The sequence below is a fragment of the Perca flavescens genome, chromosome 2 (genome assembly GCF_004354835.1).
Source record: "Perca flavescens isolate YP-PL-M2 chromosome 2, PFLA_1.0, whole genome shotgun sequence".
NCBI classification, from domain to species: domain Eukaryota; kingdom Metazoa; phylum Chordata; class Actinopteri; order Perciformes; family Percidae; genus Perca; species Perca flavescens.
In genome coordinates, this window is record NC_041332.1 from 34,771,975 (window position 1) to 34,791,269 (window position 19,295).

Genomic DNA, 19,295 nt, shown 5'->3' on the forward strand with positions numbered 1-19,295 from the left:
TCCCAACAAAGATGTCTCACTCTATAGCTAAAACAGAGAGCTCAACACACAGGGTGAAAAGAGGAGATGCAGCAATGTGCAGTACAACAAATATATGGTGTTTTTTGAAAATAAAACCATGTAAACCTATTCTGATATAACCTCTAAATACAAGTATGAACCTGAAAATGAGCATAATATGAGCACTTTAAATGCAGTGAGGTCAGTACCTTTGTCTAAAGAACAAAGAGAACCATACTCAAACAGCTAACTTCACTTCACTGTTAATGTACCGTATGTTGTGTAGACCGATCTCAGACACCCATACGGTATGTAATTTCACACCTTCAGCACCTGCATGATCGAGTCGCCAGTGTGCTTTGGCAAACTCATCTTACAAGCCGGGGGTAAACTTTGTATCACACAACAAATAATTCACCCCTGTGAAACTATACATGTATGTAACTACCTTCCTACCACCTTACGAAAAGCCAACCGAGCCACTCTGTTGGCTTGTTGGTGTATTGTGCCTCCCATAGATGTGACATTATAGCATTGCATTTGGAGCACACCATGCAAACATCACATCCCGGGTTCAAATTTGGCCAAGGTCTCTCTCTCTCTCTCTCTGGCTCAAACTCCACCAATGAAAATGGCACAATACCATAAAAATAACAAATAAAAGTGACTGTTGGAAAGTGATGAAACAGAGTCTATAGGACTTCTCTTCTCATCAGCTGAATCAGTCAAAGAGTTCAGGAAGTAAAGATATAGGGCTGGGTGGTACGGACAATTTATTTTCTTATCTTGATGAACGTTTGTCTGTCTATTGGGTATACAATGCTTATGCACACGGAACATCCAATCACATCACAGGAACCCTCTTATCTACTGTATTTCTAGCCAATCACTGGGCAGTCTTTTAGTGTTGTTTTGGTTTCAAAAACTGGAAAGATCTAGGGAATATAGGAAATCTTTAAGGTCACCAGAAACGACCCATAAATGATGTGATTTGAAAATATCTTAACCTTTTGCCATAGCGCCCAGCCCTATAACCTTAAGAGCTGCACTCCAAAACAATACATTTTTCACATGCAGATGTCATATGAAAACACTGTACTGACATATGCTGGAGAGTGATGTAATTAAATCACTTTTTTTTTTCCAGTCACATTCACAATACAGTAGACACACTTGTATACACACGCTGTACGGTAAGTGAGCGGTGTGCTCTGTGTGTGTTGTTACAGTCCTAGTAAAAGAGGAAGTAGATCAAATCTCTGAAACTTGAAACCAGCACAAGATAACCCAGCTACCACTCCTCCCAGCTTCAGGCCATCAAGGCAACTGGCTGAAAGGGACTGAGTTATATTGTTAACTACTTGCTGTATACGTTTTGCATCCGTTTCAGTTAAGTTTGAGGGGAAAAAAGTAGCAGATCATCGATGCTGCTCATCTTTTGAGCTGCTGCTCAGCATAGCTAACGACAACAGCTAGGGACTTACAGTAGCTATGACATGCCATTAACTCTTGACATCCATTTCAGTTGTGATGCTTAAAGCTGTCTTTGGACTAATGTTCTCAGGCTGGGCAGATCAACCACCACCATCTATTCCTTCATTTTCTTGGTTTAAAGCAGAACTAACAGAGGGGCACTAAGTAAGCACTAATAGTGGGCATAATCATTGGTTCACTTGACCCATTCCAACAGCACAAAATGCCATAAGCATTCAGCTGGAGGTATAACTGGAAAGTGTTTTTTTTTTGTTTTTTTTTTTTTTTAAATAATCTTGGGTATATACAATATGTTGACATTTTTGCTGTTAGTACAACTAGGAAAGTATTCTTTTCAATCATTAATGATCGCGATTAGAACAAAGGATTGACTGTATACATGTGTTTGCCTGCCTGCATATGCCATTAAATTGCATATGCTCCTCATGCCTGCAGTTTGCACAAAGAAATGGACGAGCCACTTGAGAAAATCCAGAAAGCCGGATACACCGCTTCAGCAAAGGGGAACACAAAGGAGTGGAAGGGGTATGCCCTGTCGGCCACGTTATAGAACGTAGCAGTGCCCTCGTCACAATCCAACAGCACGCCTATGCGCTTTGGATTGGGATTGACCAGCACGGTCTCACCGCTGTTGTACCAAGCCGACAGCTTGACGTTAAACCACTCCACGCACCAGGAGTGGGCGTTGCGGCCCAGTCGACTGGTGGGACCTTTGCGGTCAATGCTGCTGTAGGCCAAGCCTACGCCAATGAAGTTGCTGCTGCTCAGCCGGACTTCCCAGTAGTGGCGGCCTCTAGAGAAGCCCTTGGAGGCGAGCACCTGGGAGCAGACGGCGAAGCGTTCGGGGCAGTCGGGGTAGTCTGCGTGCTCGTCTGACACAGAGGCCTTAGTGAAGCCCTCGCTCAGTGCGATGCGTTTGTGGGCCGTCTTTGGATCCAAAGTGAGTATCGTGCCATCTGGTAGGGGACAGAAACAAAAAAAAATGAAGACCGTGGTTGCTACTGTACTACTATATGAGGGGCAGATGCCTGCTGCGCTCATGCACTTACATTTCAGAAGTTCAGTTCTTTTCTCAGCAGATGTTATGTTTGGGGGAATGTCCAACATTTCTACAGCAGAAGACGAAAAAGACCTTTGTTATTTGTTAGGCTCCGGGATAACAAATATAAGCTTTAAAAAGGGAAAACGTTAAAGTCAGTTTAGGGGTGCTGGAGTACTCTCCTGCATATGAGAAAAAGTTGTATAAAGCCTTTTGTGGCTCCAGAGGGAGCTGCACACAGTCTAATAAATTGCTGTAAGTGATGTCACTTGAGACAGTGTTAGTTAGCGCTGGATTGTGGGTAATGTAGGAGCCAGGGTTTGACGAGGAAGAAGAACGAGTGGAATAAAAAAAGACGATATCTCTGCCCTGAATCAATTTTTATATATATTTTTTTTAACTTTCCATCATGAGTCTGACAATGTTCCAATGCTAAATCAGGGGAGTGCTCTTTTTTTTTTTGTTTTTCCTTTCTTTTTTTGCCTACCTGGTTGCTTTTTGGATTCGGCTGCAGGACTACAGCCTCTGGGTTCGTCGCTCCCCACGAACTCCAACAGGTTCTCCATTGAACGGGCTTGATCCTTTTTTCCCATGTTGTCCTCTTTGGCTTGGGGAGGTTTTTGTTCTAAAGATAAAAAAAATTAAAAAATATTGTTTTGTTATGTAACTGCAGTGAAACATCTGAAGAGCTAAGTGTTATGTGACATGAATTAAAACAGAGTTGTTACACCAAACAATAATCAGGTAGAGGCAGTGACACATTACACAAGAGTCTTGCCTCATTAATATAAATGGGGTGTAAATATAAAAAATAAATACAAAAAAAACACACTCACACACACACACATCCAGGGCTCGACAGTCATTTTGAGAAATTGGCAACCAATTCTTGGCTTCTATCTGCCATCAGCAGCGATCACTTTTTAATTTTTAAATGGTTTTAATACTCATTTTCTGCAGTATTGATGCACTGGTAGCTGCTGAGCTTTCTGCTCTCTATTCTCTCTAACAGCGAGGTGACACACACTCTACCGCAGAGACGGCATAGCCCCGCCTCCTGATAACTTGCGGGTTTGGTCAGGGTTATTCCGCCCCTCCCTGAACCTTGGTGTTTCATTTGGTTTAGTTTGTTTAGTTTGTTTAGTTTGGCACCATAATGCTTAAGTAACTTCTAACACAGCTAGCATAACTTATACATCTATGTGGCAAACAAGCAGCACTCAAGTCAGTCAGCTCCATGCGATGCTAATTTAGCATCGCGATCGCTATACTACTAACAAAGTTATCTAACAAATGATCCATTTGACGTCACATGATTAACATAAAACGACGTGTGTGCTCATAATTACAGGCACATATTTCCTATGCTCTGTGGTAATCAGGGTACCCCTAGGATTCTCTAAGTTAAATGCAATCCTTTTTAATACCACCTGGGATGAAGTTTGGATTTTAAGACAGAGAAGAGATCAATAGCACCAAAAACTACAGGCTCTAAAATGAGCATTAAGTTGAACCAACACAACATCAAACTGGACAGTAGAACCTTCATGAGGGTATGATGTGTTGTTTTAGAATGCATTAGTTTCAGCTAGAGGTTATCTAATAAACAGACATTTCCTTACTTTGAGGTTTTTTCTTTGGGCCTGCTTTGGGTTGAAACCCTTTATCTGTCCACATCAGCTCTGAGAGATAGGAAAAGGCAAAAGAAAAAGGCATTTTATTCTTGAACCAAATCAATTGGCATGCGTTATAAAATGCTTGTCATTCGCATATGTGTTGGAGAGATGAACATACCAGTTTCCTGGGAAGGGTTGAAAGGCATAAAGCCACGATAAGCTCCTGAGAACATGCCAGAGAGTGTCATTAGATAAGATCAAACTTTAGTGATCCCACACCAGGGAAATTCACACATTACAGCAGCTCAAGAGTTTACAACAATCAAAAAAGGGGAAAAACGTGACTGGGTTATACATATGAACCAAGATAGGAAAAGATATTCCAGCTACAGTATAATAATTGTCAACGCACAGTGTTGCATTGCACTTGAAAGATACAAAAAGAGATTTAAAGAAGTCATTACAATAGTCTGTTAATCAACATGGTTTCAGACAGTTACCCCAATACCGCACCCACAAATTTGAGGACTATTTTACTGGAGTAGAGTAAAACGTGTTCCATGCTTCTCGTGGTCAGAGCGGTGTGGACGGCGATATTACGCAACTGCGACCTGGGCGACGGTGTGCCGAGGGTCTGAGCGCCGAGCCGTGCCCCTCCAAGATTTTGTGACAACACGGACTGGGTCTCACTAGTCTATATCGAAGACGTTTCATCTACGGGATAGTTCCGGTTGCCGCCAGAGGTTCCGCCGGATGTCCCTCACCCTCCTCTTTCTTTGTGCTGGCATTCTAAACTCCAGCCATTTTGGGAAACAAGTTCCTTCCCGAGACTATTTTGCAGAAGCACTGTTGCTCCGTCTGGCGCGGCCAAAGAAGATTGCGATTGGTTATAAAAAAAAAAAAAAGCACGTTTTTTTCTCCTATCCAGGAATGTTGTGTGGACTAGCCAGACCCTCCTCCGCAGTGCTGTGGAGGAAGGTCTGGCAATGCGAGGGGAGGGTCTGACTGGCCTTGCGATGACTGGCCGCTCTGACTGCTTGGGCCGCGCTGTCCGCACCGCTGCGACTCCGCTGACCACGAGAAACATGAAACCTGTTCAAGCGTGTTTGTTTTGATTTCTTATTCCACCAATCGCACCACGAACCAACTCACCCAAAATTCCAGTGCTAATATCTGCAACAAAATTGGACATGGTTGGCTTCACTATACTTTAAGGGATCTTCATCCATTAAAGTTTCCCACTTATCAATGTACCTGCTCTGGTATTTTACAAATGACTCTGATTGCATACGTTTGGTAGAAAAGTGATACAACCACAATGAAAACTGGGTTATACATATGAACCAAGTGTGTGTGTCTGATTGTGTGTGTATATATTTCATTTACCTGGCCTTTGTCCTGCCATAAATGGAGAACCCCTGAAAGGGCCAGGTGGATGCTGGGGTCGAAAGAAGTTTCCATGTGGCCCCATAAAACCAGGTCCAGGGACTGGCTGGAACGATGGCTGGACGGGTGGACGACCTGGACTGTGGGACCTGGGCGCTTTTTTCTGCTTTTGCGGCTTGGGTTCTTCTGAAAGGGTGAAATCAGAAGACATTTTGTGTACATTTTTGTGTGTTTTAAATGACATTACATTACATGTCATTTAGCTGACGCTTTTATCCAAAGCGACTAACATATCAGAGGTCACACACCTCTGGAGCAACTAGGAGTTAAGTGTCTTGCTCAGGGACACAATGTTTGATGTATCGCAGTGGGAATACCGCACCAAAGGCATGTGACATATCCACTGCGCCATCACCACCCCAAATCACATTGTAAAGAGTTGTGTGTTAAAAAAATAAATAAAAAATGCTCATCAAATTGTTTGAAAGCACTTAAATTATATGCCTGACAGAGATGTATGAAGGTATTTTGTCAAAACCTCAGAAGGTGCAGTATTAAACGTACATATTGACTAGCAAAAAAAACCACACATTTTGCTTCTTTTTTCTCTCATTATTATGTATGAATGTGTATCATACCCATAGGTTATAACATACCAGATTTTGGCTGAAATCCAGTACTTCCAGAACTTGCGGGTGCCGAGTCAGGATCTGCTTTCCCATCTGTGAATGGGAAGTGCACTGCATTTATATAGCGCTTACAATTTGCCTCTCATCCCATTCACACCAAGGTTATAATAGTTTGGAATTTTTAATTAGTAGAGTGTTACACGATATATATATATATATATATTAGGCCGGTAATGGGAAATTGATATCATATGAATTATTCCAAAGCTTCAAATAATTACATAAATGTTAGAATAATTACGTTATCAAGAGCAGACAGGACCACTGAAGTTATATCAATGTTCATTTTGACTTGTGAACTCAACAAGGAGCCAGTCTCAGCACTACAGAATAGTACAGACAATGACTAACGTAAGCCTCAAACAGTAGCTTATTTACGTGTGAAATACAATCATAATACAGAGTTTGATGTTGTCAGTTGTTGTATTGTCAGAGTCGAGGACGTCTCCCTTATCTAGTCAGGGAGCGCCCGTTCTTTGCTCAGCATCACACCGTGCTCAGACAAGGACACGCAATGGCTCCATGTTATCTTGTTTAGAGTACTCAGTATAATATTATTCTATGCAAACAGTTTAATAATAACAAGAGGAAAAAGTAAGTTAGTTTTGAGTCAAGTTTTTTAAGTCCGGTTTCAGACGGTCGCACTTCCAAAAGTTTCTCTACTCTTAGAGCGGTTTAGATTTGGAGAGGTCTGGGGTCTCATTTATAAAACTGTGCGTAGGATCCTTACTATAAGTGTATGTGCGCCCAAAAGCCCAAAATGGCGTACGCCGAAAAAAAAACGTGTGTATGCACACCTGTAAGCAATGTTCCCTTTATAAATCAGAGATTACCTACAAGCGTGCGTACATGGATCACCCTCTTATCCCGCCCTGTACACTTTTTAACCATAAATAGTCAATGCAAGGCACCTTGTGAATGCTGATCAGTATATGAATGACCCTGGCAGTTGTTACACCAAATCATGATGACTGGCGGAGAAAAAAAAAGCAAAAACCTTCTCAGACATTCAGGAATTGCTGCAAATTTAATTATAATTTTGGCCTGTTCTTGCATAGTGTACAAACAAACATGATCTATAACTACATTTATTAATAATACGTACAAAACGGCAGGCATTACGGCACTCGGAGACAGCTTCGATATACCAGACGTTTTAACAGAACTATATATTATATCCAAACAAGCCTTATTGATAAAGTTGAAGATTATATATAATATTTATTTAAAAAAAAACACTTAGCTGTCTGCCATTTCCCTCTGGAAACTGAGTGGCGAGGCCCTGTATTTGGCCCGGGATGGCACGGTTCCGGCGCGTTGCCCTCTCTACTGGACCCAATTCAGTACAGAGATCCAAGAGCTCAGCTGATATATGCACAGTTTAGTTATTTACATTGTGTTCTGCTGTTATCTAATGGTAGGGTATTTGATGCTATCCTGTATTCCATGCAGTCGGGCCATCTCCTCCTCCTGCGCTCCGTAGCGAACAATGTGACGGTGAGACAGCGACGATTAAATATTAAGAACAAATTTTGATTTAAGATTTGAGTTGGATTTTACAAGGTGTTTATAGAACAATTATCACTCAGTACAAGCGCAAATAACACTGCTGGATTTAATCTTCATGGTAATGTGGATGATATGGAGTGAAGAAATGTGCGTGAGGCATCAATACTAGAAAATATTAACAGTAATCTTATTCCCATTTACTCTCTGCAGTCTGACTTCAGTTCACCACGTCACCATCTGCGTCTCCAAAATGTGCGTACGCGTGGGTCAGAGTTTGCGTGGAGGACCGCACATTCTCCCGTCAAGTTTGTTTTTTATAAATCACAACCCTTGCGTGGGAAGTGGCGTACGCACATTTTCAGCCCCGTTTTGTGCGTACGCCACATTTATAAATGAGACCCCAGAGCTGTGCAACCTTAAATCACCCATCTTTGCTCACTACATCTTAGCCTTTCTTACCCTGTGCATTAACTACAGGATGCAAACTTCTTTTTTTAAAAGACAAAAATGTGAAATTAAAATCGGGTTTCTTATAGGCATATGTAGCTATATATCCATAAAAAAAATACATGGTTAAAGAACGGTTTAGGAACGGCCGCATCGTTTGAATATTTTCAACTTGAGTACTCTTTCACTAGCACACTTTCACTTTTCACTAGAAAACTTCACTACCCATTTCATCCCGACCTCAGTTGGAAAACATTAGACTGAGCTGAATAGCTTGGTTTATTGGCATTTGATCTGCTTCAATATTTAAATCATGTCCCTGTTATTTCATTCTACAAGACTAGACTACATGCGCAAAACCATCTTGATTAAAAGGTGCTCTAAGCGATGTTGGGCGCCGTCACTTCTTGTTGACGTTCAAAGTATTGTCAAACAAAACGGACGGTAGCGCGCCCCTCCTTCCTCCTCATCCCGTCTACTACTACTAAACCTGATTCACACACACTCGCACACTGACAGCAGCAAGCTACGAAGCTACCATCTGGAGCAACTTGGGTGTCTTGCCCAAGGACACTCCCACGTGAGAACAGGATCAGCTAGGGAATGAAACCGCCAACCGTGAATTTAGCAAACGACCCGCTCAACCTGCCGAGCCACAGATCCCCAATCAGTCCCAGGAGCCCGCCACCACCAAAACACAGCATTGATTAAGTCAACATTTGACTCCATCTCCCAGGATCTCCCACATGACACAAACTCACCAGGCGCGACAATGCCAGTCTCAAGTTCTGCAACAGAAGTTGGACACGGTTGCCTTCATTATAATTTCATAACACATCTCCGGATGTCAAGCCTCCCACTCACAACGTACCTGCACACTTACTGTACCTGGTTTAAGTTTCAGCAGTCTGGCGTCTAGCGGCTGTTTCAGGAGGTCTGTCAGATGCTCCTTCAGGGCAGCAGAGAAGGCCTGTGCTGCCGTCACCTTCTTGGAGTCCAGGTTGATTCGAGGGGTGTGGGGTTCAAAGTTGACGGCCGGGGGCAGGTTAAACGAAGACTGCGAGTAGAGGAACACAATGTTGTTTGCTTGACGGAAAAAAAGGTTGAATTCAAAACAGTCAAGATAAAGCTATACTATTTTATATCGTTGATCAAATACGAGGCAATACTGTAATTGAAATATCACTGGAATGATGCCAGAATAAAGTGGTCGGATTGCAGTGGGACGGTTGAAACGTAGCAGCAACGACATCTGGCCCGGCCTGTTCCCTGGTTTCTTCACAACCATTCTGTCTCCTGTACATATGAATTGCGCGGTCACGTGTGATCTTAAATTCAGAGATTTAATCAGGTCAATCCTCAAAAGTTTTAACTAGAATGATCCTGGTCAGACATCGTTGAATATTAAGGCTGCCTGATTATGGGGGAAAAAAAATTATTTTGGTCAATTGTTAAATCACGATTATTTAACATGATTACTCATTGACTTTTAGAAAGACGTTGCATTTACTGCATTTACATTTACTGAACTGCATTTACATTTACTGAACTTAAAAAACAGTTAAACAAATCAAAAGTGAAAACACTTTCGCTGTAGATCTTTTTTTCATTTAAAACAGAAGACAAAAGAAGGGTTTAATAGCAAAATGTAATGTGCAAAATAATTGTTTTTCTCGATTGAATTGTTTTTGTGATCGTTAGGAGCCAAAATCAAAATCGCAATCAAAATTTGATTAATTGCACAGCCCTATTAAATATATAAAATTATACTAATATGTTAAACTGAAAGTGTGCTCTGCATCTTTGTATAACTGCAGGACCGGTTCACATTTTCTCAAATACATCTTAACCCTTTGCTTAGTTTTCACTCCCTATTATTAACAGGCTTTTGGCAGAGTCACTACATGTCTTTGCCAGGCATGCTGTACTAAAGATCCCTATTTTTATCTTATTCTGACACTTTCTTTCCACACTTACCTCACTTCCTTTACCTCACTTCCTTTTCTCCCCTGTCTTCATCACTGGCTTTTGTTTCCACCCTGATTACCTGATTGCGTTCACCTGGTCACTCCTTATTTAAGACTGCACTCACTCTCAGTCTTTTCTACACCTTCACATGGGGCGGCAGCTGGTAAGATGAATTTTACTTTGCACCTTAGTTCTTGATAACATGTTTGATATTTGCATGACAGCTTTATTTAGTTACTTTATGATTATCATGTGAGAATATTAACTTTAAGTTGTAATTTCTATTTGTTTCTTCCCAGATTCTCCAACCCATGTGTGTCTGTTCTCTTCTGTTATATTATCCAGTATCATTTGCCTCACCCTTTTTGTTAAATAAATCTTCATTGAATGGACTGAACTTCTCTCTGGCTTATTCATGCATTCTGACCGATGCCCCATGATGATGGCAATCAACCTCTAAACCTGAACCCTCCTAAACACACATTGTTTTTTTGGAATTAGATGGACTACTCAAATGCCATCAATTTGCAAGAGAGTTGCTTCAATTTGGGATAATCATGTTTTGAGTTTTGGAAATAGAGTTCCCATGCAAGCACAGGGAATGTCTTATTAAGACCAATTGATTTGTCTTTGTCTGACCTAAGTCAGACTCAAATTAGTTGGCTGAACTTTGGAATGAGGACTGTGGATTTTGTCCCCCATCACTTGTGACTAAAATCACTTTAGAAAGGGGTCACTTCACAGCCAGTATGAACAGGAAGGATCCTCCAATAACCCTTTTGCTGTACATTTGAGCACGTAATTGTTGTATTAGGATGGAGTTGGAAAAAGTGTGAACCCATCAATGTTCATTTAAAGGTCCCATGACATGGTGCTCTTTGGATGCTTTTATATAGACCTTAGTGGTCCCCTAATACTGTATCTGAAGTCTCTTTCCTGAAATTCAGCCTTGGTGCAGAATTACAGCCACTAGAGCCAGTCCCACAATGAGCTTTCCTTAGTATGTGCCATTTCTGTGTCTGTAGCTATTAAGGGGGGCAAGGTAAAGGGTGGGGGTGAGGCCTTGACCAACTACCACTTTTCTCGTTTGAAAGCCATGATGTCTCTCTCTCACGGGTTGGCCAAATTCTCTGGGTGGGCAAAGCAGAGAAAGGGGAGGTAACCTTGCTCCTTATCTCCTCATAAGGAGAAGATTCCAAAACTGCTCATCTGAGCTTTCATTTTCTCAAAGGCAGAGCAGGATACCCAGGGCTCTGTTTACACCTATCGCCATTTCTAGCCACTGGGGGACCATAGGCAGGCTGGGGGAATGCATATTAATGTTAAAAAACCTCATTGTTATGACCGTGGTCATATTTTGTTGGTCTGCTGTGTGTGTGTGTGTGCCCTGTGTTTTTTCTTGTTTCAATTTCGTATGCAAACAGGTGTGTGCCATCGCCCGGAGATTATTGGTGAAGTTCAGGCCCGTCCCAGTGATTGGCTGCAGCTGAGGATACTACCCTCATATAAGGAGCCAAGATGGCGGCCATCAGCGGGCAGCAGGCATTTCCTCATCCTCCTAATCTCCCAACCGCCCACTCTTTTTGTACTCTTTGATTTAGATTGGATATCGTTTTTTGTTTAAGGTAAGGGTGGACCTCCAGATGTGTTGATCTTGTTTTCTCATGTTTTTGTTAGTTTAGGGAGGTAAGTCTTTTGTTTTGCCCATTTGTTTGTTAGGTTAGTTTCTAAACTCTGTTAGGATTGTTTTGTTTGTTACTTTTATGGTAGGCCACCCTGAAGCTTTATACATTTGTTACATATATATCTTATTCTATGACCATCCTAGTCAAACATCTGTCCTGTACCACGACATTGACGTGGAGGGCCACAAACCTATTAAACAACATGCGTATAGAGTAAATCCGACAAAAAGGGCAATGATGCAGCAGGAGGGGAGTTATCTGGTTGAGCATGGATTAGCTGTTCCCAGTACTAGTGCGTGGAGCTCTCCCTGTGTTTTGGTTCCGAAACCAGACAATACCTCGTTTTTGTAACTATTACCGAAAAGTAAATTCAGTTACTAAACCCGATTCATTACCGCTCCCCAGGATGGAGGATTGCATAGATCGTGTAGGCTCCGCCAAATATTTGACAAAACTGGACCTGTTAAAAGGTTACTGGCAAGTTCCTTTAACACCACGGGCCTCCGAGATATCAGCTTTTGTCACACCCGACACTTTCCTTCAGTACGCCGTTATGCCTTTTGGGTTGCGTAATGCACCCGCCACTTTCCAGCGGTTAATGCGTACCGTGTTATCTGGCGTCGACAATTGCGAAGCTTACTTAGATGATGTAGTTGCTTACTCCTCCACCTGGTCTGACCATCTCATAAAGTGAAATTTTCATGCCTTGGGACCTTTTAATTCTAAGAGTTTCATTTCCATGTGTGTGTGTGTGTGTGTGTGTACTGTACTATACAGATGCTGTTTGGATTGATAATCACGGTTGTCTCACCTGTAGGAAGGCCAGAGTTTGGGACTGACTCAGCAGACTGTGGATATCTTCTCTAGCTTTGCTCAAAGTGTCAACGTTTTCGGTGAACTTCTTCGCGAGACCCTTGAGTTTGGTCTGACCACCCTCCAGCTCGCGGTCCACTGTGATCAGAGCATCACGCTCCTCTCGAGCCAACATATCACGGATCTGCTGATACTCAGCTGCCAAAGCAGCCTTCCTGTTGGTCGCCGAGTCCTGGGGGAGAGGATCATGAGATGATCCATAAATAGATCAGTAGGTAAGAAGACCGGTAAATACAGGGCTTAGACTAAATAACAGAAATACAAAAACTTGAGTGCTACAGACTGCAAATGAACAGGAATCACAGAATAAATTTCTCTTTTTTCAAGTTTTTTCTTTCAAGGCACAATGTTTTAAAAGAATACTATGAATTATTATTAATAATAATACAGCAAATGGCAAGGGTTACCTTTAGCTTGTCCTGCATGTCACCCATTAGAGATAACACATTCTCATTCTTTGTAATCTTCCCGTCCAGCAAACTTAACTTGCCTCTCAGGTCGGACTACAAACAGAGAAACATGATACATTCAGTTAATTCAGACACACACACACACACACACACACACACACACACACACACACACAGGTTTTTTACAAGTGCTCACAACAATGTATCCTGCTCTGGTCCATCTGTAAAAGGTTGTCATTGGAACTAGTTTTTGCCACAGAAATAGTCCCTATGCAAACTGTTGACAGCATGTTCTGTGCTTATGTAGACAGGTGCACAGTTTCTGGAAGACAAGTGTGGGTTTAATTTATGAAATGTTCCGGTTTTACACACACACACACACACACACACACACACACACACACTTTACCTCTTTCATGTTCCTCTGCTCCTCTGGAGAAATGAAGGAGCAGCCTTTGTGGACCTGCTGGAGGCAGAGGCTGCAGATTGGGCGGCCATGTTGGCTGCAGAAGAGCTCCATCAGCTTGTGGTGGTCCGGGCAGATGCGCTCCGACAGGTCGCCGACAGGCTCGATCAGTTGGTGGAGACGAAAAACTGGGTTTTCCCGGTGAGGCCGCAGGTGCTCCTCGCAGAAAGAGGCCATGCAGGTGAGGCAGGTCTGGGACGCCTCCGCTTCCATACATGCATCACAACGTATGACATTCTGTTGTTTCGCGGCTTCATTGGTCTCCTCGGACGTTTCTTTCAGGCCGGTCTCGCTCTTGCTCGTCCTCAAGTTGAAAGTCTCCACAACGGTGCTGAGGACCGTGTTTTTCTTCAGCTCCGGTTTGGTGGCGAAGTGGGTCCGGCACTGAGGACAGCTGTACGAGTCCTTCCAGGTGGCGAGCAGGCAGTCCTGGCAGAAGTTGTGTCCACAGGGGATGGTCACCGGACAGTCAAAGGGACTCAGACAGATGCTGCAGGTCAGTTCATCCTCCAGACTCATCAGAGAAAAGTGACTCTCGGCCATCTCGGCCATGATGAAACGTCAGAGGAAGCTGCCAGGGAGAAACGAAACTTAACAAGTGCATGAAAACGAAACCGAGAGAGAGACTCCGATACTCGTTTAAGATTAATTTTCCAAAGCAACATTTATTCTCAATGTCGACGGGTTTTCCTCCAGTTTGACGTAGTTAACTTTGTTAGCAAAATTGCCGTGTGGATGGTAAAACCATCAGTGTAAAATCTTAAAATGTAACTCAAGACTATGTTTGAACATTCAGCGCGACGTTGACATTTTTAAAACCACATGGACAGGCTAGGCTACTCGAAAAGAAATATCCCCCCACAATACCTTTAAATCCTCGGGTGTGTAAATGTAGCTAGTTCAACTTCTCGCTCACTCCAACTCGACGTTCGGCTTACAGTCTTCTGTCCCAGTGGTGCTGAGCGCAGCTGGTCCGATGTCTGTGTGGGAGTAGCCTAGTTCACTCAGGTCACTATGAGATCAGCATAGCAGGCGGGGCGTTGATTTGTTTATTTATTGAGGATCCCATTAGCTGAAAGTCTATGCAATCAGCTAGTCTCCCTGGGGTCCATTCTAAAAAAAAATTACATTACAACAATATACACATTTCAATCATAACAAAATCGCATATACACATTTCATATCTATACATACATACATACACAAACACATACATATATACAATCTAGTTTCCATTCATAGTAGGACTAAATATTAATACAATATTAATATAATTACTTTAATAAAAACATAAAAACCTACATCAACACAAAACATCTAAGATTTCTTTTAAATGACTGCTTATTACAAAGCTGACGCACTTTAATAGGAATGTTATTCCAGATGACAATAGCTCTATACAGGACAGTTTTCATCATAAAATTAGTTTTGGGATAAGGGATTGTTATATGACCAGTATTTGCCTTTCTAGTGTTATGATTATGCATGGAGTTGCAATACACTAATTGATTAAACTGAGTAATCGGCATTTTCATTGTCGATGTGTTATATATCTTAGTACCTAAAGTAACTGTTATTTTTTTGGTGTAAAGTGAGCCATGAAAGAGTGGAATACATCTGATCTCTACTTGTTTTAATTGAGCAGCCCAGTACAAGTCTCGCTGCTTTATTTTGTGCGACCTGACTAAGTCCTTTTTAGTTGCATAGGACCACACCTCGGTACAATATGACAAATGACATAATATTAATGACTCTTTTTTTTTTTTTTTTTTATTGCGATGCCACATCCTATTCTGTTAACAATCGTATTTATGTGTTCTGTCCATGAGAGACTACTATCAATAACCAAACCTAACCGTTTAGCCTTTTCTACTTGTTGTATTCTTTGTCCGGCTATTTGTAACTTTAATTCCGATCCTAGCATACATTTTTGTTTTGATCCGATGATCATACTATTTGTTTTGGGTATATTTAATGCTAATTTGTTTCCACTAACCCACTTATACAGCGAATCTAATTCTCTAGACAGAACATGATTAATTTTATCACATGAATCTGAAGCATAGTAAACAGTTGAGTCATCTGCAAACATTGTCATTGATGCTTTTTTAACAGTTAAGGGAAAATCGTTAATAAAAACCGAAAACAAGAGGACCCAAGCAACTTCCTTGTGTTAAACCACAAACTTAACTTTTGCAATTAGATGAAGAACCATTATAAAAAACCAGCTGAGTTCTATATGAAAGATAACTTTTCATTAATGTAACAGCAGAGGGAGAAAATCCGTAGCTCTCTAATTTCTCAATTAAAATATGATGATCAATTACATCAAAAGCAGTACTGAAGTCCAACATAACCACACCAACTATTTCAGAATTATCCATACTTCTGCGTTAATTCAGCCGACTTCTTTGATTGGTTCGTAGAGCACAGGAACTTGAATTATTGAAGTCGAGCAATTCAAATAAAATGATTCGAATTCAGTTTCTAGTGATATACATATTTCTGCCCATAAAGAATCTCATACAATGGAAGTCAAGTAAGGCTATGTACAGTAGCCTAACTACGGACAGACGGACAGACAGACAGACACATGGATAGCAGGGGTGATTCTAGGATCAGACCTTTAGGGGGGCTCAGCCCCTAATGAGAATGTTACACGGATATTTTGCCTTGCATAAGTGTTAACCCCCCCTGCTAAATCAGTAATTTCACCGGATAACAATGAATATTATAACAGATGATAAATGCAAAATATTGAACATAGGCCTATGGGTGCCTGGGTAGCTCACCTGGTAGAGAAAAAATAACGAAAGTCCCTTTATGGACTACCAGAATCCTATGATCATGAGGTGTAAACAATAAATAAATTAAAAAATAAAACTTTCCTTGACTGGGTTACAGGTGCATAGCATTGGCGGATTTAAGCCTGTTTCTTTGAACCTGTAATTGTTTGCCCTTTGTCACTAAAATACAAGTTCGCAAACTCTAACTTGAAGCACTAAAAATGATTTATTTTTTTTAAATAAAAAAAAAAATAGGGTTTAAAATCGCCACTAATATATAGATAGACTGCAGAATACATTTGGCTTCAAGTCAAGAACCCTTTGCCCTGGGTAAGTGATAATTACAAGTTACCTATGGTTGGAGAGAAATATATAACTTAGCCACTATTGCTGACTGACGAATATTACGTGCAAGAGCTTAACCATAGGTTCAACATTGGGGGGGTGAGATCTCCACTTTTGAGCATATCAAACACTTCATGCATTCTTTTTTCTTATTTTTCTGCCACAATTTGCACCTTTTCTGCATAAATTGATGGTGCAAATTTCTTTATAATGATAATGGAACTATTATTAGATATTTGGGGGGTGGGGGGGTTTGCACTGGCCAGTTTTGATTGCCTTTAATCACCAGGACAGCTGGAAGACAGGAAAGGCAAGAGGGGAAAAGGGCTGTGGGTCGGACTTGAACCCTCAGCCGCTGCGAGGACTACATGGGGCACACACTGTATTGGGTGAGCTTGAGGTCGCCCCAGCCTTGCCTTTCTTACCACTGAGTAAGTATAATAAGTAAATTTCTATATTTAGTATAATTTAAATACGGGAATTTGAAAACTTTTTTTATTACTTTGTATTGAGGTGTAACCTTAAAGGGCAACTACGCCCATTTTCAAAATTCATACATGTTATTCCTAGGGTCTAAGACAGTACAAAAACATTAGTAAACATGAACAATTCTCTACCAAATCCAAAAACTAGAGTGCTTAAATGCTAATTTGTGATGTTGTGTGTGTGGCGGTCAGTATTAAGTTAGCAGTAACATAAGTGTGAATGTAGCAGTGCAGTGTGTGTGTGTGTGTGTGTGTAAGCTATATCTGTCAGTGAATAAATGCTACAACTCCTCAAGACCCAAGCCAAGTTCCCGTTGTCTTGCTGCCACCTGCTGATTAAAGTGAAGAGGGTTAGCCACGCATATAGCAACATCTTCGGCTAATGCTCACTTAAGGTGGGCTGACCTTTTTAAGGTGGAGCAGCCATAGACCTAACAACAAGTGCTCCTGCCATTTTTGCAGTTATTTTGAATTTAGGACCGGGTATACGCCATTCTAAGTTAGGATTCTTAACTTAGAATGGCGAGAAATCCCTAAGTTAAGACGATTCTGTAATAACTAAATTCCTATCCTAAGATAGTAGTTTTTCCTAAATGCAGTCAGAAGACATGTTTCTGTAATACCAAAACATCTTAATGTCATCCTAAACTGAGATAAGATAGGACTTCAGAATTAGGATGTTTTTGTAATGAGGCCCCTGGTTTCTGGCTTTGAGAGAGAGTAGCTCGATCATGTTCACAAACATTGAAATATTGTCCTAGGCCAATAACATATTGGAATACATTTAGGCCTCTATCTTTTTAGTTTACAATGTGCTTTGGTGGTTCAAGCAATATTAATAAGCACATTTTGTATTTATTTAATTACCACAAACTAATTACCACGTGGTGAAAAATATTGGTGATCCAGTATCGATTATAGTATTGGATTGCAATACTATTGGATGCAATAATGTGTAAGCAGCATTTTAATGTTGTAGGGGATGAGGGCAACTACTTGGGTAGTTTAATTTATGTCAGTGAATCATATTTCATAAGCTGATTATGTGTTTTCATGTAACATTTGTAAAATAATAGTAGCAGCCAAATAATTGTAGTGAAGTATAAAGTGCAGTATTTCCCCCTTAAATGTAGTGGAGTAGAAGTATAAAGCAGCTAATTCTCAATTAAAGTATACTACAATCGGGACCTCTAGCTCAACCAGTACAGTGTGCGCCCCATGTAGGCTGAGTCTTGGCAGTGGCCTGGGTTTGCCCTGGGACCCTTTGCTGCGTGTCATCCCCTCTTTCTCTCCCCCCTTTCCTGTCTATTCACTATCTTATAAAGTTAAAAAGCCCAAAAGTAGGCCTCAAAAGTACCTAAAAACTATAGGCCTACTTAGCTGGGTAGATATACTAGATTTACATTGCTACGTTTTGGTTTAATAACGATTATCTTTTTTACCTCGCATTCACACTCCTCTGGTGTTTCAGAGCCCCTAAACCGGAGAAATTTAAAAACGCTTCTGACCCCATTTTGGTTTGGAATCTGCAGGGTTGTGTTTCAGTCTCACCGGCCACCTGATTGGGTCATGACGTCTCGTTCTCTGAGACAGGGCTACTAACGTTTCCAGGGCAACGACCAGCAACTGGTGGAGTATACATGCTGCCTCCTATTCACCCAAGGGCGTAAGCCAGCTTCCACAAAGCATACCTCCTATGGCGCCATTTTGATTCTACCTAGTATGTTAGCATCCCATTGACTTTGATTCATTTTGACGTCACTTTGACAGCAAATAACTTTACATCTGAAGGGTTTAAAGACTCTATTTGTCCATTGTTTATTTCTAAAGAAACACGACGATGTATAAAAGGCTCCATTACCTTGTACCTCACGTTATGGCTCCGTAGCAGACATTTTTGTAAAAAAAGGCTAACGATTGTGTCATAACCACGCAACTTACTGTCTCATAGTAGAGGAATTATCGTATAGTCAAGAGAAGCTCGCAGGCAGTTTGGACTTACATGGGCTGTTTAGGTTTAATTACTAATGTTAACTAGCATGTTAGTTAGCAATGATTAGCCTGTGCCCATGTTATCTCCTTACATATACCTAACGC

General features: G+C 41.3%; 1 protein-coding gene across 2 annotated transcripts; it reads right to left on the reverse strand.

Annotated features, from left to right (window-relative positions):
• Window positions 1-506: 506 nt before the first annotated feature.
• Window positions 507-14,599, reverse strand: LOC114564136 (E3 ubiquitin/ISG15 ligase TRIM25). Of its 2 annotated transcripts, none has more exons than XM_028591339.1 (12): window positions 14,453-14,599; window positions 13,526-14,155; window positions 13,114-13,209; window positions 12,645-12,878; window positions 9,069-9,237; window positions 6,192-6,257; window positions 5,536-5,721; window positions 4,328-4,372; window positions 4,156-4,215; window positions 3,021-3,158; window positions 2,544-2,603; window positions 507-2,450 (listed from the first exon to the last, which is right to left on the reverse strand). In XM_028591339.1, exons 2-12 carry the CDS (start codon window positions 14,132-14,134, stop codon window positions 1,918-1,920), a joined length of 2,196 nt encoding a protein of 731 aa, XP_028447140.1. In that variant the 5' UTR covers window positions 14,135-14,155; window positions 14,453-14,599; the 3' UTR covers window positions 507-1,917. The 2 variants fall into 2 exon arrangements, with proteins under 2 accessions (XP_028447140.1, XP_028447148.1); XM_028591347.1 differs by having other exon boundaries at window positions 13,526-14,153; window positions 14,450-14,599.
• Between the last annotated feature and the right edge of the window lie 4,696 nt (window positions 14,600-19,295).